Consider the following 22,553-nt stretch of genomic DNA (forward strand, 5'->3'; position numbering starts at 1 on the left):
TCATTTATTTTTCAAATGTAAGAAACTTGAAACAAACTCAATGCTGGTTGAATGTTTAATTTTATTTCTATCTTGAAATCTTTGATAGTTTTCTGTTTTATCCTGTAATGGATTGAGAATTTTCTTTAATGAAAAGTGTATCTTGAAGCAATAATAAACTAAATTAAACAATTTAAATAATGAGTTTAAATAATAATTCTGGGATGCTGGAGAAATTAAAAAAGACTTATTTTCATAATTGTTACATTCATTTACTTTGCAGTCTTTCCTTTAATTATCACTTCTTTACATTTTAAGCATCTTATTGTATTATGAGTGCTAACTGCCATCCACAAATTGTAATTCAGACAACATACATGAAAGCGTATTCACTTTTCAAAAAAATAATATGGCTGTGAGAAATCTATTCTAGGTGTGTCTTTTAATGGAATGATATCTTAGCTCTGGTTCAACAGGACTGGCATAAAAGCAGCTTCACACAGTCTTCTGCTCATCTGTGGCGTGGGTGGAACAGTAGTTCTTGATGCCTGATAAGAGGAAAGAGCAAAGCGCAAATCATACTGATGGTGAACAATGCTTCAAAAAAGATGACAAGTGTGCTTGCTTCAAGCTGCAAACCCACTTTGCACAATTTTCTTGTAGGCTTCAGCAGCAGGTGAGTCCGGTATCACGTTGAGGAAAGACCTGCCTTCATCGCAGCTTTTTGCTATCCTCGGGTCGAGAGGCACTTTGCCGAGCAGGGGCAGATTAAGGTCTGCACACATTGTCTCAGCGCCCCCGCTGGTGGGAGGGAAGATCTGCGACGTGTTCTAAAGACAGTGCAAGACAAAAACCTGTGTTATGAATCCACACTGTGTCCCACAGTCTATTGTTAATTGTAAAATTGTGCTTGCTCACTGACCCGGCCAGGTGGCGTTTAATTTTTCATAGTCACATTTGCGTGCAGTCTTTCCACTGACCTTACAATTTGGACACACAAAACCACTCATGTTTTCCACTACGCCGATGATTGGCAGTTTGACTTTTTGGCAGAAGCGGATCTCCTTTCGAACATCTTGCAAAGACACCTCCTGCATTAAGGAACAATGTCGATCATGAATATCACATGGGAAATTTGTTAGGGTAGTCATAGTGTACTATGTCCTTGTGTGTACCTGTGGTGTGGTGATTATAACTGCTCCGTCCACGTTGGTGGAGCTTAGGTACTGCACAATTGATAGGTGCTCGTCAGATGTGCCTGGAGGCGTGTCAATAATGAGATAATCCAGTTCGCCCCAATCCACATCCCTCAGAAACTGCTTGATCATTCCTGAAATGGCAAAATCAAAAAGTAGTACAATGATTTGAAGTTTTTTTTTTTTTATGACGTTTTTATACCACAGGATACAAATGTAATTTAATCAGAGGTGTGCAGATAGACAAGAGCGATGAATTATGTAGTGTACCGTTTTTCTTGGGTCCTCTCCAGATCACTGCATCATCAGGACCACCAAGCAGGAAGCCAATGGACACGACAGCAAGGTTGTCTTCCGCATACTAGAGCACGAGCACAAGGCAGACATTTAATTTTTTGTCAATCGCAAGTGCATTGTATAATATTACCATTATATTTTAATTGTGATATTTTAAAGTTACTCACCACTGGGGACCAGCCTGACCCACTCTGATGTATCTAGAGACAGAAAAAAAAATTTGTAGCCTTAATAGCACACATCAATTTCTAAACATAAAACTAATAACTACTTGCTGTACTTACTTGCTCTCCCTCCAACCCCATGATTCTAGGAATCGACGGACCACAAATGTCTACATCCAATAGGGCAACCTAAAATTGAAGATGGCAGAAAACACTTCTAAGGCCACGTGCTTGCTGTGCCCCAAACATCTTTAAAAATACAAAAACAGAACCATTACCTCCTTGGTGTCATCACTTGCCAAGGCATGGGCCAAGTGAGCGCTGAATGTACTCTTTCCCACACCTCCTTTACCGGATAGAACAAGGATCTTGTGTTTGACCGTGGACAGTTTTGATCCGATCTCTTTAATGGCTGTAGGGAAAGAAAGAATGTAACAAATAATTGGTAATAATCCGATCCAACCAGCTCAATTTGAAAGGGCTCATACTGTACCAGGGTCTGGGGCTTTGGTAGCTCCAGAAGCACACAATTTTTGGTTAGGACAGCCCTGACATGATGAAGTCTTCCCTGCCTGCTCACTTCTTGTACCTGGACAGTCTGCAAAATTAAAAAGTTTTCAACTGAGTATTGTTAATTTAAACATCGCGTGTGGAATTCATTACGTTACATGTGTATACGTGTTACATGTGCAGTTACATGTGCATGATATAAGAAAAATTGGAAGCGTCAAACTGTGACGCAGTAAGTCAAATAAATGTTTCCATGCAACTCGGTGGAAATTCAACATAAAACAAGTTTAGCTGTGCACATTTAGTTGATTACGTTGAATTATAGATATTTGTATACATTTCAAAACTTACGTTCGTTTGCGTTTACTGGTACATCGTCCATGTTTGTGTCCAATCATATAATCTTCCCCGCATCGAAGGTTCCGGATATGATATCAGTTCCGTTACTTGAAATGTGTTAGGAAAATAGGACCTGGAATGAATACGAATATGAAAAGAAAATACGAAAATAACTTAAGAAAAAAAAAACTTTATGGTTGAAACGTCAAGAGAGGAGCACTGTATTGGTTCATAAGCAGAGAACTTGAAGATAAAGCATTTCAACAAAGCTGCCGCTAGATGGTGCCCTTTCTACATGTATGACATGAAAACCCAACTTGTACAAATATTTATTTTACTGCAATGAAACCATTAATAATTTACTTGTTCACATTTTAAGACTTTTTACACTTACAAGGTGGGCAAATGTGTGCTTAACGGCACTTCAGATGGACCAGCTCACTTTATTTTCTTTCTCTTTTATATTAAAATTCAAACATCTTTCTGAGTGGACTTTTCTTGGTTCTTTGATTGCTCCAGCAACTCTTAGGATTCTTGCATTTGAGCAAGCACGAGAAGATAATTGTGAGGGATAAAAATAAGCATGAAACCTCACCAAAAATGTGACCTGCATTGTTCCTCAATCATTGATGAATTTTCTAAATATTTCGTGTCCCGTGGTTCATTTAGTTGAGCTGATAACCTCTCATGAAGTCCATGAAGACACATTCTGTCCATTCAGCAAGTGTGCAACATCCTATTGGACTCAGGCGAGACTTTGCTCAAAGAGTTACTCAGCAAAAAAGTTAAGCCTTGGCTGCACGAGCAGTCATCACACTCGGAAACAATACCGCACACACATAAGTGACACAGACACATTGTCCGTTTTCCATCCGTAAGGCCAAACAGGGAGACTTTGTGGGTGTATTTACTGGGGAAAAGGTGACTTGGTAGAGCTCATGTCACTTTTCAGCTGAACGGAAAAAAAACAGGAAGTAACGGAAAAAGGGAACATGGGCACTTTCAGGGTGTGTCATTGCAAATCGTAATCCGTGCAACGGAAGTGTTCTCCATTTTTATTTTAGCGACGCCCACGTTGAATATAAAGCATGTTTTTGATTGTTAAAGTCTGGAGACTGGTATGTCCTTCCTTCTCCATCTTCCATTTAAAGCCACCCACTCTCCAGTCATTCCTCCTTCACTCACATGAAATTCTCAGCTGTGGGGTCATAGCCTTTGTGATAATTTTATCTGTTTTTAACTGCATCTTGTTGCCACACACTCCGGCGTCTTACCACACTATGTGTGTGTCTGTCTGCAGAAGTGATAAAGATATTCAAACACCTTTTCCCTAGTTGCAAGAGAGACTTTTTTTTTCTTTTCACATATTCACACCATGATATAATTCACTTGAACTAAATCCGATACTATCAAAGATAGGCATTAAAAAGGGCTTTTTTTGTTAGCATTTGAGATCCCTGACCTCAACCCCTTTAAACACATTTGAGATGAACTCCAACAACTGTAAGCCAGGCCTTCTTTTATGTCCAACAGCGGTGACCTTTGACCTTCATCGGCAACTGTGGACAAGTGATAAAAATTGTGGCCTGCTGGTGGGCGAGGGAGTGTGTGCGCTAGCATCCGTTGCTAGAGTAGCAATTAAAGCTGGGTGAAGAACATAAAATAAAATAAAAAAATGCAACACCTTTTGGGGTGTTTGGGTGCTGGTGAAGACAAAAAGAACCCACTTGGCGCAAAAGTACACGAGTGTAAACATGACCTCTGACCTCCTGGAAGCTTCACACTTTGAGCAAACGGCATCAGACGAGAGCTGTCTTGTCAACTGTGTGTTAGCTGATGGGCGGCAATACAAGCGATGTCTATTTCTGTGTGTGTGTGTTTATACGTGTGTGTGCAGTGTCAGTCGGATGATGATAAAAACCATCGCGGTCATAAGGAAGGGAAGCCTTTTGTCTGCGTGTCCTCTTGTGTGCGACTGTTTGTGTGAAGGAAGGAAGATTAGCCGGGCTCGCAAACTATTTCTGGTCACTCCGTGGCAGTCGGCGATGGGTTTGCACACACACACATGCATGTTCACACGCACACACCCGCACACAGGTTTGTCGCCAATAAGACTTGTTTAAACAACAAAGCAGCCCCATCATCTTCTTCCCTTCAGGCAACAGAACCCCTCGCTATCACTCTCACTAACAGGTTGGACCTCTTTATCAGGTGTCACACACGTTACGTCACTATCCACGCATATCATTTACCTGCTATTGTTAAAAATGAGCAGGTGACCCACCTGCACAAGATATTTTAGTATATTTTAGCGGGATATTATCATTGACATTTAAACAGTCATGAAAAAAAAATCTATTTAACATCCTTAGAAAATGTTTTCAATTCATGTACTGGGAGCTCCATGCGTGACCAATAAACCACAATTCCCAGTAGCTTTGACATCTGGAACCATGCCAGTTGAACACACTCGAAGGCATACTTATCTTCAGGCAGACAGGAAGCAGCCCCCCCTCATCTCCCCTGTTCCTGTTTCTCACAAAGTGTGTATTAACGTGTGTCCAGGCTTGCTAACGTAGGCAATCAGCAGGAGGCACATTGAATTGCATGGCAGAAAAATAACAAACGAAAATTACTTGGCTAAAAGGAGAAAAATGGCGCAGTAATAGGAGATGGAAAAAAAAATGGAGGCAACTATGTTAAAGCGAAAGTCAGCAAGTGGAACAACGCTGGCAGTGAAACGGCTTCCTAGAACTTTTCCTCTCCCTCTTCCTCTGACTCTTGTAGAGGCCGGAGATAAATCTAAAAATAATGTCATGTTTACGAGACGTATTTAGAAAAGTGGAAAACATGAACATAGGGAGGGATGTCTGTTTATGACATTTAAATTAATAAAACTGCAGATTGTTTATGGTACAGGTGTCCAAAATGGACTTGATGTTTCACTCCAATCCAAAGCAAATCTTTTTAACGATACAAACCTTCTAGCCAAACTAGCATAACAGCAAAAAATTCCATTTTTTTCTTCTGTTGCATCATCATTTTATTTCTTCCCCGCTTCTTTTCAGAAGCAAAGGTCACATTGCACATCGCTGACATTCAAGAAAATATCATAGCTGCTAGCGCTAACACCTCAGAAGTGTCAGGGAACGCTTATGCAATTTGAAATACATATTTCAGCTGCAGTTAGAAAAGGCAAATGAGCAGTTACATCCCAGAGGCTGCCATCATTACGACTGTCCTGGTGGAAAACTGGAATATTTTTTTCTCAGGTCACAGAAATACTTTTGTTCTTTAAAATCATTCTTGACAAGGGGTAACACAAAGATTACCCCGACAATGATCATCTATCACTCGTCGAGTTGACACACAAAACTAAACAACCCTTCACACTCACACACTCCATTACACTTAACTTGCATATTTTTGGACTCGGAGAGGATACTGAGGCAACGAGAAAATGAGGCAAGTGCAACCCACAGAGAACTTTCCAATTTTGCCCCCCCCCCTATTGTCCATGCTCCAAAACTACCGCTGAGAAAGTTAGACAGTAAACACATTGGGCCCACTGCCGGAGCTAGTTTTTTTCCCTTTTGAGGGGGCCATGGGGTGACTTAAGGTATTTGAGGTGGTATGCAAAAAATAAATACATTTAAAGATTCCATCTGCTCTTTCTGTGTGCACACTACAACTATATACTACATACAAACATTGTGAGATTAAACTGAATTTTTGTCCATGGTTACCTGCTATTATTACACAGCAACTTGCATGTGAAAAGAATCCAATCAATTCTGTCTGCCCGTTTTGTTTACATTCCCCTCAGAAAAGAAACAGGAGACCCAAAAACTATATTGAGAAAGTAACTGACACAATTATAATAGTCTCAACTCAATCACATGTGACTTTTTCACATTCATTCCTGCATCATGAAGATACCCATAAATACAAAGAGTTATTTGCAGTATAACGAGTTTTGACAATACTTGCTTCTTTGTCTCGTGTCTGCCTGGCTAACGACGTCCTTATGACTCCACACATGAATCCACTTCCATCACAATGCATTCTTTTAGTCAACTATTAATCTGCTCAGACAGTTTGGAATATTGTTGAGGTTTTATTTCTGTGTTGATTTTACTGTTATCCATTATTTGCATATGACAGCACACTATGCTCCACCCCGGAATTGATATGCCTAAAGAAATGGGTGTGTGTCTGCTGGTGAATAAACACGACTAACTTTTCACACCCCTGTGGGTAAATTAATGAATAATGCCATGAAAGACTTCAATGTTATTTTTAGTTTTATGACACTTATCCACACATTTAAAGAAATACAATGCTTTTTGAGAATAATTGTCAATTTTTGTCTATGTGAAGCCCTTTGAGACTGTGATTTAGGGCTATACAAATAAACTTGACTTGACTTTGTGTTTATATATTATTATGTCGATATATTTTTTATCCTTTTCCTCTTGTTTTGGAGGCGGCCAAATTCTCTCTGTACAGTGATCCCTCGCTACTTCGTGTTTCGTTTATCACGGCTTCACCACATCGCGGATTTTTTTTTCCAAATTAAAAAAAACATTTAAAAGTCAAAATAAAACTTCTAAATTGAGGAAACGTGTCTAACCTTTAGGACAATGTAGTATTGCCCCAAATGTTCGTTTATATTCCTTTCGAAGTCCGGTTTTTGTTAGCACGATCGTGAATCAGCACCTTTCCGCTAACTCGTCAGCCTCCCCAGTACTTCTTGTTCGCGGATTTCACTTAATTGGTTTTTGGAACCAATTATCCGCGACAAACGAGGGATTACTGTATTTGTTTTATTTTGAACTTATTGTTACCACATGAAAACGACCATTATGTTCTTCATAATGATTTCTTAACCTGTCACCACACTTTTTATGTCACCATCCCTCCCTATATACACACGCGCACGCGCAATCATGCACGACCCTAAAGCCACACCCCAGAGCCTTCCCACGCCAGCAGCGGAGCCACAGAGTGCATCTCCAACTTTTTTTTTTTTTTTTTTTTTTTTTTTTTACAGGAGAGTCCAGTGAATTGGGTCGGTAGCTGTAGCTGAGTCGCGCCTGCAGACTTGTTCGTGTAATATTTGCTCACTTTAATATTTCCTCTTACGAACGCCGCCTCATCTGGAGCTTCGCTCATAGTGTTTCATTCCACGTTCTTCAAACCTGGTGAGTCAATATGTTTGCATATAGTTTGAATGCTGCAAACAATTTACTTTAAAGCCTGTGTGTCAAGTTGATGTTCTTTTTTTCCAATAAGTTAGAGTTGCGCCTCTAAATGAATTGTTTCTCGGTGCGCGCGTCTTCTGTACATATTGTTTTTTTTCCTTGTGCGTATTTTTACGCACAAATAACTCGGCCTGAACTTCCGAAATGCTGACCAAAGGGGCGTCGTGAGACACTCGTGCGCTTTCTTCCAACTAAGGAATATTTAAAACAAGTTTTATATATTTAAGGAACTGGACGTTGCGCGTTCGTGTGAAGTTAAAAGTCTGGATTCTTTTCAATGATTTTTTTTCTTCTTTTGTTAACATTCCAGCTATTTTTTTCGCCTTCCATATGGCAACACATGACATGTTCCCATTTTAAACTGGAAAAAAACATCCCTTAAAAAACATAATTATTTAATCACCTATTTATTTGTTTATTTATTCAGTCAAATGAAAGTTTGTAACGTGATTTAAATGTCTTAAAGGATTTACGTTTTAAGAGACTGCGCCCTCTATCGGTGCAAATCATTTTATAGAGGCTGATGAATGGTAATTCATTTTTGGAGTTTGCAAATTGATTAACCTTGTGCCAATTAATTGAATTGAAAATACTTAAATAGGAGTGTAGTGTTTTTATTTCGACCCAAATAAATTATTTCTAAATGTCTAACTAATACCCACCATTCTGATTACAATATATATAAAATAATTAATTGTTCAAACCTATAGGCAAGGGAATAACTATATTTCAATGTATTTTATCAAATGAATGAAACATTACTATATAAACTGGACAATTAGCATAGCTGATCTGAAGCAGGTTATTTCAAACTTTAGTATCCTGAAACATGATCTGGTCGGTCACTGCAGAATTGGCAGACTGTCTCCAGTTTGCCGGCGTGTCAATGTTAGTTTTTCCCATATTTTCTGTCATCATGAACTCAGCATGAGTGGAAAAGTGTGTAATATTTGTTACCGAGTTAGTGAGAGCTGCTGACTGATAAAGTTGATCAAGAAAAGTGTGCAGTGTGTGGATGGATGCTAAACAGTGATGGAGAGAATTTCGGGACTGGTCCCCTAAACCATGTGGGGGTCATTACTCAAGACTGTCACTTCAGGAATGTCTAAGAACAACACGTGTTGACTCAAACACATAGTAAAAACACGACGGTGTCCAACACGAAAGAGTTCCAATGTCAGAGGCATTTTTTTCAACCCTGCAGGAAAAACAGTGGTGTTCATGCGTGTGTGTGTGTTTATGTGGGCATTTGTCCAGTTTACAAGGTTCTAATTAGTGTGGACTACACACACACACTCACAATATCATTACTGTATTTACTGTTCACATAAATTCTGCTCGGCGGATATTTTGTGAGCCCTGAAAGTTGAGCCACAGATGCTTTTACATGGTCACTTTAATAATAATATAAAATATAATGATTGTAATAAAGTACTTCAAGGTTGTATATCCAAATATTGTTTGCTCTTCCCTAAACAATGACGGAGAAGATGTACCTTTTGTGTTTTCACTAAAAATAGACCTTGCATTTGGTTGCTGCGTATAAACACCAACCACCTAAACTGACCCAACCCAACGACACACTGTGGACAAAAGGCAATTTAATCATTCTGATTCTTCTTGGAAACAGTCCCACTGTACAGTGCAAAGTCCATAAATCATACTTTTCAAACTGGATTTAAAGAGCACTCATTACTTGGATTGATAGTTTTTAATTACAAATATATATTAAAAACCCAATTTAAATTGGTGCAGTCCAAATGTTATTCTTGGACAATACATTAAAGAAACTAGAATCTTTTCTTGGAGTTATCCTACAATAAGTGCTTCTGAAAGAAGGAATGTCACATTATTTTCAGTAGTATAACTTAATTTAGAGCCAGAGGGCTTCACTGGAAGATTTCATATCCACTTCCCCTTTTCTGTTCATCACTTTTTCCCCAAATGCCAGCGAGAGAGGAGTTGGGAGAGCGGAAGAGTGAGAGAGTCGGGGGAGTGAGATCCAGAGGCCCAGTTAAGTCTGTGGCTTTGTGTTTTATGAAAGAAAAGGACATTAAATGTCAGCATTTTCCAGCAGTTGCACAGCGCACTCGTACGTGCAAACACACACACACATGCAGAGTCCTCTAGCTTCCTATTATAAGGGTGAGTGGAACGGAGGAATGGTTGTATTCTGTTTCTCTTTGTCTGTGCGCGTCTGTCGAGGTGGCTGCAATAAGCGGACAATGGAAGAAGAGCTGCTCTAGTTCCTCAATTGTAAATGTAATCTATAATTGACCCTGAGTGACAAGTGGCATAAATGGCATTCTGACTAAATTAGATATTGAAGTCTTTTATTTGCTTGTTGATTGACACAGAACAGCTGGCGCTTTGTGAGCACATGTCGAGTATGACAGATACACCATGAGATTTGAGAAAACAATGTCATGCATTCCAAATCGGCGAGGCTGATGTATGTGGCATGCGGACATCATTATGAGTGTATATGTTTGTGTGTAAGGGAGTGTGTGTGCAGCTGCTGGATGGCGTCTGAGGTGAGTATTAGTGAATTGATACCTGAAATTAGTGTTGAGTGATAGTTAAGGATGGGGAGGTAAGTGCACAGTGGTTTTGGGTCAAGTGTTATTTGTGTGTCGAAGTATCCCAACTATATTGTGAAAATTTGCAGTTCCTAATATATTCTTTTAAATTGGTATTAATATTGGAATTTACATGTCAGCGTTAAAATTTTATTATTCAAACAGAGTCTGCATTTTTATTTTTACCTGAAGTTTGCTTTTTTTTTTACCAGGGTCATAATAATTTGGGATTTTTTAAGTTTTGTTTTTATTCATTTCATTTTGACTTTTGTTTTATGAATTCTAAAAATAAAAAAAATAAAAAAATGCTTTTAGAGTAGGTTTGTTAGTAGTTTTTATTTTCCAAAAATGTTTAGTTGTTCAGTTTTTAGTATGAGTGTTAGTGTTTTTAAATGGATTTTATTTTGTTATCTGATATCAACTTCCATAACCTTGGCTTCTACATGTGTGTATCTGCATACCAATGTTTGGTATTTTCCCTCCCATCTTACCCGATTCTGTTTTTGTCCTTCTTTTTGCTAACACCACAACGTTATCAGCAGACATGATTACATTGGTGCAAATGTGCACGTGGGAATTCTCCCGCTGTTCCAAAAACGTATTTCAGCAGGATGGAATTAAAATCAAAGAGTTGCTATGCAATAAATCCTCCTCTATCGAGTTAGCTTGCTCAGAGAGGTATTTATTACTTTGAGATTTATTATTATGCTTATAGTTAGGAGTGGTATTTATAATAATGATGGTTTAATTGTGGTTTGGAAGAGGGAAAACTTGGCTTGACTATATTATGTACATATCGTGCAAAGTAAATACATCTTCATGAACTGGTGGTAATTTATTCCATTTTTTTTCTCAGTCCACTGCTTGTCCTGTTTACTTCTCAGAGTTCAGCGATGACGAGCGTTTACCAAAAGCACTTGGTGTTTACATTCCTATCTGAATCCTCAAGCCAGTGTCACATGATTCAAAGCCACTTCACGTCACCATTTTGAGATTTAGTCTGTCTTTTCTTGTCCACGCCACCTCAAACAAGGCCAGTCCATCTCTTGGCAGAACCCCCACAAGCCACATGTGCTCACACAAATTGTGGCCTGCTTCCTGTCGGCGGGAGGAGTCTGTTTTTACTACGATTCCATTTTGGCGGCGAGGGCTAATTCCTTTGCTGTCTGGCTTGTGTGTGTTTGTGTGTGTGGAGAACTTTGGATCTGCCAACTCGGCTCTTTTTAATGTTCGCTTTGGGTGGCAGTTACCAAAATCGAATTATATATGCGCATATTAAGGTTTTGTATCGTGTTGGTTCCAATCAAATTCAATCCAAGTTGATTTTTTTTAAAGCATTGCAACAAATAAATAACACTAAAGAGGTTCACATAAAACGCAAGGTCAATTAACACACAATCTGGCTGTCAAATTTCAGGTTGCAGTAATTCACATCTGCTGTGGCATTTTTAGCAGTCCCACCAAAAACCTCATGTTGGCGTTACAAATTAGGTAATTTTGGGTGCTGCTCACATAAAAAGTAGAAAATTCCACATCTCCAGAACAAAGTGGAAGCAAGTAAGGGAAAAGAAAAGGGGACCTACAACAGAGCCCTGTGGGAAGCCACACAGGAGGAAACACAATCGTTGAGGCTGACACAGAGGTCTTGTCGGCCAATTATGGCCTGTAGAATTTTAAAATTGGATTGGGGAAAAACCTCAAGAATGCTGTTTTCACTAGCTAATGAAAATACATTCGCTAAGAATATACTATCTTCCTGACAAGGAAAAATTGGGCGAAAAGAACTTGATAGAATAAACTAAACTAAATCATATAACAAATATTTTCAGAGATAATTTTAACATTTTCTTGACTGCAATTGTGTTGTGTGGTTGTCCACAGTGACACAACACACCAATTATATTTTCTATAATTTGAGGGGTGACTTGCTGTTTGGATAATTGGTCGCAGATGGGGCACTTTCAACACTTCTACATTGGTTCCCCTAAAAGATCTTCAATTGCAAGACTAAATTTGGAATTTAACACACTTCAAGAGCTTAACCTTGTTTTTTGTGTGTTTCATATTTGTTGCTCCAGACCTTTATTGCGAGAGACCCAGCAAACTATCAGCCTGCAAACTTGACTTCCATTCATCGAGGGAAATAAATATATCAACTACGAGAAGACCCAGCTAAAGAGAGGAAGCAGCCATGTTGATCATCTTAGTCCTCATCATCCTTTTCCATTTGGCTGCAGCCGTTCTCCTCTTTGTTGCAACCATACATAATGTGAGTACCGTATTTTCCGCACTATAAGGCGCACCTAAAAACCTCCCATTTTCTCAAAAGCCGACAGTGCGCCTTATAATCAGGTGCGCCTTATATATGGACCAATATTGAGCCACTACAGGAGGCGTGTCCAATGTCCTGCCTGCGGGCCAAATGTATATATATCTTATATATGGACAAAGTTTTAAAATGGGCCATTCATTGAAGGTGCGCCTTATAATCCGGTGCGCCTTATAGTGCGGAAAATACGGTACTTGTTTCACAAACACACACAAAAAATCATTCCAGGCCAGGATGTTTAGACTGCATATGTTACAGGCATGGTGGTTGGTATCAACACCTGGACGGGATGTGATCTATTCGGACTTGTGGTACTCCTGCAATGCCACTTGCTTTCCTATCGCCAAGAGCCACACTACTGATGCGGGTAGGAACGTTTATCATCTGCTGGTGGTGCAAGCGATGTATAATTTTCTAACATCTGTTGGTTCCTTTTCCATCCAGCCTACCTGCAGACGGTCCAGGCTACCATGATCCTGGCCACCATTTTATGCTGTATTAGCTTCTTCATCTTCATTCTTCAGCTCTTCAGGCTCAAGCAGGGGGAGAGATTTGTCTTCACTGCAATTATTCAACTGTTAGCTTGTGAGTGACCCAAACACACTTAAATTGTCAACAAAATATAATCATATTTGTAATTCTTTCCTCTTTTCAGCTTTGTGCGTGATGATAGCGGCGTCCATTTACACGGCTCAGAACAAGTCCTTCCATCATAGCAGTCTCCATGACGGCTCGTACGGCTCCTCCTATATTTTGGCTTGGGTTAGTTTCCCAATGACTCTAATTAGTGGTCTGATGTATCTGGTGCTTAGAAAACGCAAGTAAATGTCAATTTATGGGGGATAGAGTATATAAATTGAAATCCTTGGATGTACAGTAAATATCCCGAGATGACATTTACATGCCGCTGTTTTTCCAACACTCAAAATAGATCAAGCATTGCCTATCACTCTTGTAATGGTGAATACAGTTAAGGATGCATTTAATGTCACTTCTTATACACACACACTGATAAATGGTTGTCATTTGAGAAAATCTCACTGGATTTCCAACAACATTCAGCGTATATTTTAAAACGTGAGTTAATGGCTGGAAGGCAGAGCCATGTTTGATCAATTTGCATTTCAAGTTAGACAAGTATCACGCGATAGGTTAATTTGAATTAAGGCTAGGTGTAGGTAAATTCTCATGAAAATTTTGAAAAGAGGAAGAACTTTTACATTAACCAATGATTCTTTGTGTATTTAATGAGAACGTATGTTGTAATTTGTGTATGAGCTGGTCATTCAAGTTGGTAAGATCCACAAAACCTCTTATTTGTTGTTAAAGGATTTTTAAAAAACAAGAACACACTTGCCTTTATCCACCTTTGCATTTATGAGTGACTCGCTCTTTTATTTCTTTTTATGGTTCATTGTCATGCAAGCCCATGTGGGAAATATGTGTGGGTTAAAAAAAAAAATGGGAGACTTTCTTTCTGGGTCCACATTTGTTTTTGAGAAGCTATTAACAAATAAAATATGTACATATTTGCTGTGTATGTATAGTTAAACCTATTGCTGACTGAAATACTAATGTGGTTAATAACAAAACAGTAGAAAATATTATGTTAATCTTAGTTTAAAAGAAATGTAGTGGTATAAATTGTGAGATATTACATCTTGTCTTTGTTATGCTTTTGCATCTGTTGGTGACATGGTGAAATACACAAACCAATGATGTGCTGTGATGTTTGGGATTCAAATGACAACATAAACTTGAAGTAGGAATGTTTTGCTATTTCTGTCATGCTATTGGGTTATTTTGCTCTTTTATTCCCAACAAAAACTGGGACAAAGGCTATTTATTAAACCAACTGTAACATGTTCAAAAATCACAAATGAGAATGAAATGGGTCATTTTTTTCTACTGCCATTACCTTATGCTTCATATCGAAGATTATTCATGGTTAATACTTGCTCATAAAAAAGCACTAACTTTTAAAATCACTATTTCTTGGTGTGATTTTTATAGCACAAAAATGTAATGGCTTCTTTTAGTTTCATTTATGGGGACAAAGAATGTCCTTTTTGTTGGGTTAGTCTTTCTCTAAAATGTGCTTCAAAATATAAAATATGAACGTGAGAATTAAAGTGGCCTATATTTTATAAGTTAGCGCCATCTAGTGGATTACTAGTCAACTACACTTTGGAAAAGCGTCCGTAATTGTTTAATTAAACATTTTCCTTCGTTTGTGACAACTGTTTTCTTTCTTTATTAAACATTTAAAAGTTTGTTTCACCATATTGCTAATTCATTTTATGTGCACAAATCTCTATTTATAATTAAGTTGATTATTAGTTGCTATTCTTATTAAATAATTTAGAAATAATTCTAGTCATACCACTTCAAATGGAGTTCCAAAATTTAACGCGACTCTGATGGCAGCACTGTCCGTATGCATTACCAAAATTGTCCAGAAGGTAGCAGTAAAAAACTAAGTTGATTGGTAACCGGTAGTAAATAACGAGAGCAAGAAAAAAGTCACGAGTCGGAAGTGTTGCCACCCGGAATAAATATGAAGTAACACCAAACAAAGCAAAACACACGCGACTTTGCAAGAGCTTTTGCAGATTAACCGTTGTTTTCTTTATGTGAGTTTTATGCATCATAAATTCGGTTAAATTGAAGGGTGCACATCTCACTTAGATGTTGAAAATTGCATATTTTTTAAAACGCTAGAATGCTCACTAATGGTAACAACACATTTTGAAAGTGTTGTTTGGGCACTGAGTGTAAAGCTGCTATTTCTTTTCTTCCTACATTTTTTTTTTATAAGATTGAAGAATGAAGCGATCGTGTTCCCCTTTAGATTCTTCTGGAAGCTGCGGAAAAAATATAAAATTATCCCGAGCTGAAGTAAGTGAAACCCTTTCGTTGTATCAAAAGTCAACGGACACGATGATGATGATGATGATGATGAGGAGGAGGAGGTGTCTTCAAATTTTGACTGTGATGGTTATTTTTCTACACTTGCAATTTTAAAAGTTAAAATTCCACCTGCATTAATGTACAGATTTAGATGCTACTGAAAGACGAAGTGCAAAAGAATAATACCATTTTGCAGGTTTTAGCCCAAACTGTTCAACATCTTCAACATGACCTGGATTATGAACGAGCCATCCAAAAACTTGAGGTTGGTAAACTGATGAGCTAGCTCATGCACTTTTTATCTACAGATGTTAATTTTGATTTTATTTAGAAACGCTTTGAGAAGATTACAAAGAGAGCAGAAACAGCACTCACTGCCCTGAGGTCAAACAAAAAGGTTTGGATGACATGCACATTTTTCTAATTCAAAATAATTTCTGTGTATATGACAAATACGTGAATCTTAATAGTTTCAAAGTTTGCTGCCGTCTTCTGATGATGACGAAGTCATTATGTACGTAGGACGAAACACTTATTATTCAATATCAGTTTACATTTATGGTGAAATTTTGTGAGTTTTTACAATGTCTTCCTCAACAGGATAGATTGCAACGATGAATTGGTGCCACCGCGTAAGAGCCTAGTACTATTCCAACTAACTGTTGTGTATTTGTAAATTACTATTTATTTCACATTCGTATTTATCTGCAGAAAAAAGCGGCAGAAAGGAGGAAAGAGAAGAAAATGGGAACAACGATGTCATGGTGAGTCGGAGCGAGTTTTCATTCTAATCTGATTATTTGCATAGCAACTCAAATCATGTCTTTCTTTTCAGGATACCACCGAAAATATTGAAAAGGAGTTGAATCAAACAAAACAAGGTATGGTTATGGTATGGCCTAAAAACAAAATGTCAAATTTTTGAAAAAATTTCAATATATCGTCTAGATCTACCACATATAATGAACACCCTAACCGAGGAATGTGATCGTCAGTCTGCTCCTTCTCCTAAGAGGGTAAGATGCTTTTTATCCAAACATGACATGCATATTTTGACTAAATATGACTTTTGCTTGACGTTTTCTTGCTTGCAAATTCCTCCCTTCTGCGTGAAGCCCCTGACTACGCCGATGAATGAAGAATCCATCTCTGGCTGCCATGGCAACAACATCCAGCAGACAAACCCCCAGCAGGTAATGTATTAACACAATAAAGCCAGATCTGCACTCAATATCCAAATATTAATTTTCAGTTTAATTTCTAAATATCCACTCATCACTCTCCTTCCACCGCTTTCCCTTAGAATGAATCTGGGTATCCTCCTTTGCCCATTAACCCTTTCCCGACTAACGTGACCACGGAGGCTTTGTCGTACAACATCCCCGACAAAGTGAACGTCCAACTGGCTCTTATCGAAAATCCCCCCAGCCTCTCAGTGATGTGGACTGCGAAGGAAATGAAACTCTCTTTACCACAGATGCAGAGCTACAGGTAAAACAAAAGTGTCAATTGTGTTTTTGGATTTACATTTAATGTCTCTTTCTCTACACTAGCATCTACCTAACCATGGAAAAGGTCAAGGGGAGCGGAATTTTGCCAGACTGGAAACTGTTGGGCAACGTGCCGGCCAAATCTCTGCCCATGTGGGTGACCATCACTAAGTACAAAAAGGGGCACAAGCTGTGTGTCGTCGTGGTAGGCAAGGACATTTTTGGCCGCTACGGACCCTATAGTGACGTTGTAGCTGCAGTCGTGCCCGAGTAGCCCCAGATGACCTCATGGAATCAAATGTGAAGTATATGTTCTGTTTTTGCTGCTTATTAATAAATTTTTTACAGTATCTTTTTAAATGGTCTATTGTGGTTCAATCCTTCACAGAAGGTAGCAGCCATCTTTTGTTATTACAAGAAGAAGAAACGATCGATACATTCGACATTTCGTCAACGAGCGACTCGCTGCTGCTTTCCCCGAGTCCTCAAAGTTCCCACATGGGAGAGAAACCGTTCTGCTGCAAAACCTGCGAGTGCTAAAAATCCACAAGGATTCAAACTAGCGATAAATCGTACATCTTCTACGACTGAGCAGCACCTGAAGGTTCACTTGAGGAGTTCTCGGAAAATCCTTTTTCTGTTTCCTGACAATCTCCAATAAAAGGTGATGGTGGCTTATGAATGGGACAGTTGCCACTAAGGAGGTCGCCGCAATAAAATGCCTGGTTAGCTAACCAATATGGCTTCTCGTTTATGAGGAGACTTGCTGAACTTGTGCACAAGAAGCCTGATTATTATGCTGCGTATGACAGATAGTAAAATGAACCACAGTGGATGTCTGTCCGACCTTAGCGTCAGCAATTGTGCGTTCCCATCGGACCAGTAGGTCCGGTGTAATAGCGGAGCAGAATGATCGGTCCCCCGAGACCACTTAAAACAGTCTGACACACAAACACACTGTGGCCTAATCGGAGCTGACAGGGCTTATGGCTGAAGAAGATGGGCGCCGAAAAATAGTGCCGAGTAGCCAGATAGAAAAAGCAGAGGTGGAGCAGCAAGAGTGATTAAGGAACAAATGTGCTCTTTAAAGTTTTAAAGTGAAGCGCTTGGCAGAATGGCAGCCTCCCTCTTTAGTCCCTTCCCTCCTGTAAAATGGATGATGTCCATGGAATATTAGACTTCGCATGAATGTGCGCTCTAAGAGGTTTAGACTTGTCATCTTAATCTTATGCGCCTCACCACTGAACTCTGGACCCTTAAAATTGTAGAATTACAAAACTCAAAAAAAAAAAAAACATTGATCAACCTAAATGTGTTACCACTACTTTTAGCATTGTTGGTCATTTTAGGTCATAAAGTTCTACATTTTTTTTTTTTTTAGTCTATGCTAAAAGCCAACATAGATACAGAGGAAAATGAATTCTGTTATGCAGTGAAAAGTAAATGGGTCATCTAAAAGCGAATATCCTCACAGCGCAATGTGACGTCACTCGCATTTCTCGTATTCACCACAAGAGGGCGGTGTTTAACAGGGTATGACACCGTGACAAGCGTGAATGAAATTCATCGTGGGGAAAATATGTGTAAATAACATTTCACAGCATTCTCTCACCATAATTGCCTATTGATCACCAGAAAACAAAACAAAAATAAATAAATAAACAATCCACCCTCCATTCCAATTCATCCGTGAATTAAAGCCCGCATCAAAATAACCTGACTGGTAAAAAATCTTTTATAAATAACATTTGTCATTCTTATTGTCTGGATGTGCAAAGGACCTTGAAACAAATGAACACACATGCACACACATGCATGATGCAGGTACACAAACAAACGCATACACACACTGACAAGAGCTAAAACATCCTCTTGAGAAGACAGGCTTAAGTCCTTTTACGCATGACTCACCTCCGGTTTGAGTTATGCAAATTATTTATTCATAGCCACATCTCCACTCACTTTTGCTAACCATATGTTTTAAAGGTCAGGGAGTATTAAGTGTCCAGAAGTTTTGGAAGGTTCAGGGGGGGGGGGGGATCATCAAAGTCACTGAGATTAATCCACTTGAGGGCATACACAAGCATCAGGAATCACACTAATCCTCCTCCATAAAGGTCTACATTTTTTTTTTTTTTAACTCAGAAAATTTTTAAGGCGGTGTCACGATAGTCCTCATTGGATAACTGCATCTTTGACCTTTATTGTAAAAAAACACCATCGCTGCTTTCAAATGTGACCCAAAATATAAAATTTGGAATAAATTAAATTTTGCATTTCCAATGAAAGAATCTTTATCAATTTTTTGGGGGGGAAAAAGTCTGTGAGTCTATAAAAAGAGTTTCTTCTGTTTATTTAAATATACTTGGCCCCCTCACCAAGACAAAAAACCTTGCTCCACAATATAAAATTTAGAATAAATGAAATTTTGCATTTCCAATGAAAGAATCTTTATCAACTTTTTTGGGGGAAAAAGTCTGTGAGTCTATAATTTTTTTTTTCTGTTTATTTAAATATACTTGGCCAGCTCCCATGACCTCACCAAGAAAAAAAATATCGTACTCCGCAAGTGAACAGCTGAGAAACCCAAACGCCATTTTTATTTTTATGTAGCTAAGTGAGAAAGACACAGCAGCTTTGCCATATTTTGACAGAGAAACTCAAATTTGCTTGGAAGCATGGCATGAAATCTTTATGAAAACCCCATGTGCCACATACGCTTTTATGGCTGATTGTTTCTAACATAGACATATTTCCCTTTATTAAGATGTCGCTTTAAATTTTTAAAACATATTGGCTAATGCGTTGCCCAACGAACGCCGTGCTTCAAGAGAGGAGCTTCTTGCAGCCGAATTAGCAACACATCAATCTTTCATAGCTCATGTTTTTAAGTTGCATCTATCTCTCTCTTGCCCGCCTTCCATTTGATGCGACTACTTTTGCCACATTTCACATTCACCGAGACAAACAAGCACCATCTCCTTCCATATTCATTTTTATCCTGCTCTTTCGTTTCATGTCAAACTTTTCCAGCGTGGGAATTGAACATGGGCATACTTGAATGCCACAGCAAATACAATTACATCACTACTGATGGTCAGAGTGTGTACTTTGGGTTTTATAATAGTTGCATGGAGCTTTTAAAATCATTTTTTAACATAGTTTCAGAATTAATAGAATTACAAGCTCCTTAAAAGTAACTGTATGCACTTCACTGTTTGTCTAAGTAGTCCAGTGCTTGAAGTGTGCTCACAATTTCATTTTTTTCCTTTCTTTGCCATCATAAATAATTTATTTAGAGTTCCAGAAGGTTTGATCCAACTGAACAACATCAACAACCACAAGAGCATGCTTCAAAAGAAACAGCTTCTGACATGTGTCATTGAGTTTAAATTTTAGATTAATGTCCTTTATTTCCGCCCGCCTGAAATTTGTCAAGTGTCAATTAAACGCTTGAATGTTAAGAATGGTTGATTCAGATTACGGTGTGAATTCACCTGAATGTGACTCAATTTTGCAAAATGTAGCAAAATGAGCATTATTAAATTGGTCACTCAAGTCCATTTTTTTTTCTACCCCTTCGGGAACCAAAACAAGAAACATCAACAGCACATCAAATGGCACATCTCAATGCATATTAGATTAGGCAGGTTGATTTGAATATGCTGACTGTGTGTGTGTGCTGTGTCCTGATTTTTGCCTCGCACTCTTTGAGGTCAAATAAGGACCAAACATTCGGGGAAGGAAGAATCATAGCCACGGGCACGCAGGCCCACTCGCACACATAATTAAAGCGCATACACACCACAGCGCAATTAATTCGTGTTCTAAAAATCACATTGGTTATGCTGTCAGGACACATTTTCATACACGCAATTAAAACAAGACATAATCAATGACAGCCACAAAGCAAACGGCCCGCCACTTTCTACCCCGCAGGCTGGTGTGAAACAATCGGCACGCACACGAAGACCGGGAAAACTAGCCGGAGAGAAAACGTAAACGCTGCGACTACGTCTGGATGAGTGTCGATGTCACTTTGAGAAAAGAGCAAACATGAGGGCAGCGGAGAGAGGCGTGTCACATACCATCACTGCAGAGAGGTCAGTGTGTGATGACATCGCCAAGATGGACACGACTGCCAGCAGGTCTGTACGCACACGCGTGGACGCTGGCACGCATTCTTTGGGAAGGCCAGATATCATGGGACCTGACGTGAGCTCGGGGTTTACGTCTGATTGGCTGTCAGATGCACTCTGGTTGTCCTGACAACGCTTGTCCCTGCGGGACACCGGCGGCCTGAGCTCGGCAGACGAGCGAGATGCGACACTGCTGAGCGAGTGGGGAAACTTCTAAAGCGCCGTTTTCCTTGTCGCGGCAGGGAATTTTTTTGTTTAGGGTAAATCTATGATCAAGATTGGACAACACAGGATGACGACTCGTTAGTTCCTCAGGGGAGAGTCATCATGATGTGTTGGTATTATTAGCAAGAGAATACAACGCAATGGGATATTATAATATATGTGTGGGCATTCTCAATAATTTCTCTTTATCGTCATAATTTTTTTTTTTTTTATTCTAATGTAACTCATTCACTACCATTGACTGATATAGACGTCAAAGATCCATTTGAACTAACATGGCAGTGAATGAGTTAACCCAGGGGTGTCAAACTAATTTTTTTTGCGGGCCAAATTGTAGTCATAGCTTCTTTCGGAGGGCCATTATGACTGTCAACTCAAATAAATATATGAGCACCTCATATTATATACAGTAAAAGCTACAAAACAAATGGTTAAATATTTAAAAAAAAAAAGATGTGATTAAAAGTGAAGACAATTTGCAATTCCAGTAATGACACACAAATTTGATGCACAATTTGTCACACAAAATGATGTGGTGGCCCATATCTGGCCCCCAGGCCTTGAGTTTAACACCAGCGAGTTAACCAATCACCAAAATACCCAATGGTCAACCATCTGTTTATTTTCCACGTCAGTAGATCTTGGGTCAAAAAAATCGGACTCTCCCGGGTTAAAGTTTGCAAACCTAAGTGCCATTTGCCTCGATGTGATATCATCAAAGCGTCTGACTGCTATTGATTTATGTTGCTGCTCCTCGGTGAACATGCCCCATTTGCGCATCAGCACAGTGTGACCATATCTATTATTGTATTGCAGGATTGCAGGAGGCATATTCACGCCAACTTTATTTAAAATTAACAGCATAGGAATAACCCATCATTGATTTGTTCGCTACATCATCACATTCAGGTAAGAAAGTCTCAATGGCCATAAAAACAATAGTATTACTCCTTACTATTTCGGCTAAAATGTGAGTGTTTACTTTTTTGCCTGTACGCTATGTCTTCTCTCATATCTTTTCATTTGGCTGGAAATAGGCCTATTAAAACAGGATTCTGCTGCCTCAGTGTGTTATTTTCAGGCTTGGATAATGAAGCCGCAGGAGAGCCCCATTCACAGCCGAATTAAATCA

The 22,553-nt window shown here is 38.9% G+C and overlaps 3 protein-coding genes across 4 annotated transcripts in view; 2 read left to right on the plus strand and 1 right to left on the minus strand.

Moving 5' to 3' along the window:
- Positions 1 to 41: 41 nt before the first annotated feature.
- nubp1 (nucleotide binding protein 1 (MinD homolog, E. coli)) overlaps positions 42 to 22,553 on the minus strand; it is a 58,322-nt gene continuing 35,810 nt past the window's right edge. Inside the window, exons 2-11 of the mRNA XM_088358623.1 lie at positions 2,498 to 2,618; positions 2,130 to 2,234; positions 1,915 to 2,048; positions 1,757 to 1,825; positions 1,640 to 1,672; positions 1,446 to 1,536; positions 1,155 to 1,309; positions 960 to 1,070; positions 623 to 809; positions 42 to 527 (exon numbers count right to left, since the gene is read on the minus strand). Coding sequence (XP_088214749.1) covers positions 475 to 527; positions 623 to 809; positions 960 to 1,070; positions 1,155 to 1,309; positions 1,446 to 1,536; positions 1,640 to 1,672; positions 1,757 to 1,825; positions 1,915 to 2,048; positions 2,130 to 2,234; positions 2,498 to 2,528 — 969 coding nt within the window. The 5' untranslated portion in view covers positions 2,529 to 2,618 and the 3' untranslated portion in view covers positions 42 to 474. The remainder of the gene's footprint in view (positions 528 to 622; positions 810 to 959; positions 1,071 to 1,154; positions 1,310 to 1,445; positions 1,537 to 1,639; positions 1,673 to 1,756; positions 1,826 to 1,914; positions 2,049 to 2,129; positions 2,235 to 2,497; positions 2,619 to 22,553) is intronic.
- Positions 7,500 to 14,648, plus strand: emp2 (epithelial membrane protein 2). The gene is made up of 5 exons (XM_088358420.1): positions 7,500 to 7,689; positions 12,407 to 12,597; positions 12,916 to 13,024; positions 13,102 to 13,242; positions 13,313 to 14,648. The coding sequence occupies exons 2-5, from the start codon at positions 12,520 to 12,522 to the stop codon at positions 13,480 to 13,482; spliced, it is 498 nt and encodes a 165-aa protein (XP_088214546.1). The 5' UTR covers positions 7,500 to 7,689; positions 12,407 to 12,519; the 3' UTR covers positions 13,483 to 14,648.
- On the plus strand, positions 15,165 to 18,142 carry atf7ip2 (activating transcription factor 7 interacting protein 2). 2 transcript variants are annotated; one of them, XM_088357933.1, is made up of 13 exons: positions 15,165 to 15,290; positions 15,476 to 15,555; positions 15,764 to 15,832; positions 15,899 to 15,964; positions 16,038 to 16,081; positions 16,168 to 16,199; positions 16,279 to 16,331; positions 16,403 to 16,448; positions 16,516 to 16,583; positions 16,683 to 16,760; positions 16,871 to 17,058; positions 17,121 to 17,357; positions 17,446 to 18,142. In XM_088357933.1, exons 2-12 carry the CDS (start codon positions 15,484 to 15,486, stop codon positions 17,329 to 17,331), a joined length of 927 nt encoding a protein of 308 aa, XP_088214059.1. In that variant the 5' UTR covers positions 15,165 to 15,290; positions 15,476 to 15,483; the 3' UTR covers positions 17,332 to 17,357; positions 17,446 to 18,142. The 2 variants fall into 2 exon arrangements, with proteins under 2 accessions (XP_088214059.1, XP_088214058.1); XM_088357932.1 differs by lacking the exon at positions 17,446 to 18,142 and having other exon boundaries at positions 17,121 to 17,417.

The sequence above is a fragment of the Syngnathus floridae genome, chromosome 17, assembly GCF_059516105.1.
Source record: "Syngnathus floridae isolate MCC-2025c chromosome 17, RoL_Sflo_1.0, whole genome shotgun sequence".
NCBI classification, from domain to species: Eukaryota; Metazoa; Chordata; class Actinopteri; order Syngnathiformes; family Syngnathidae; genus Syngnathus; species Syngnathus floridae.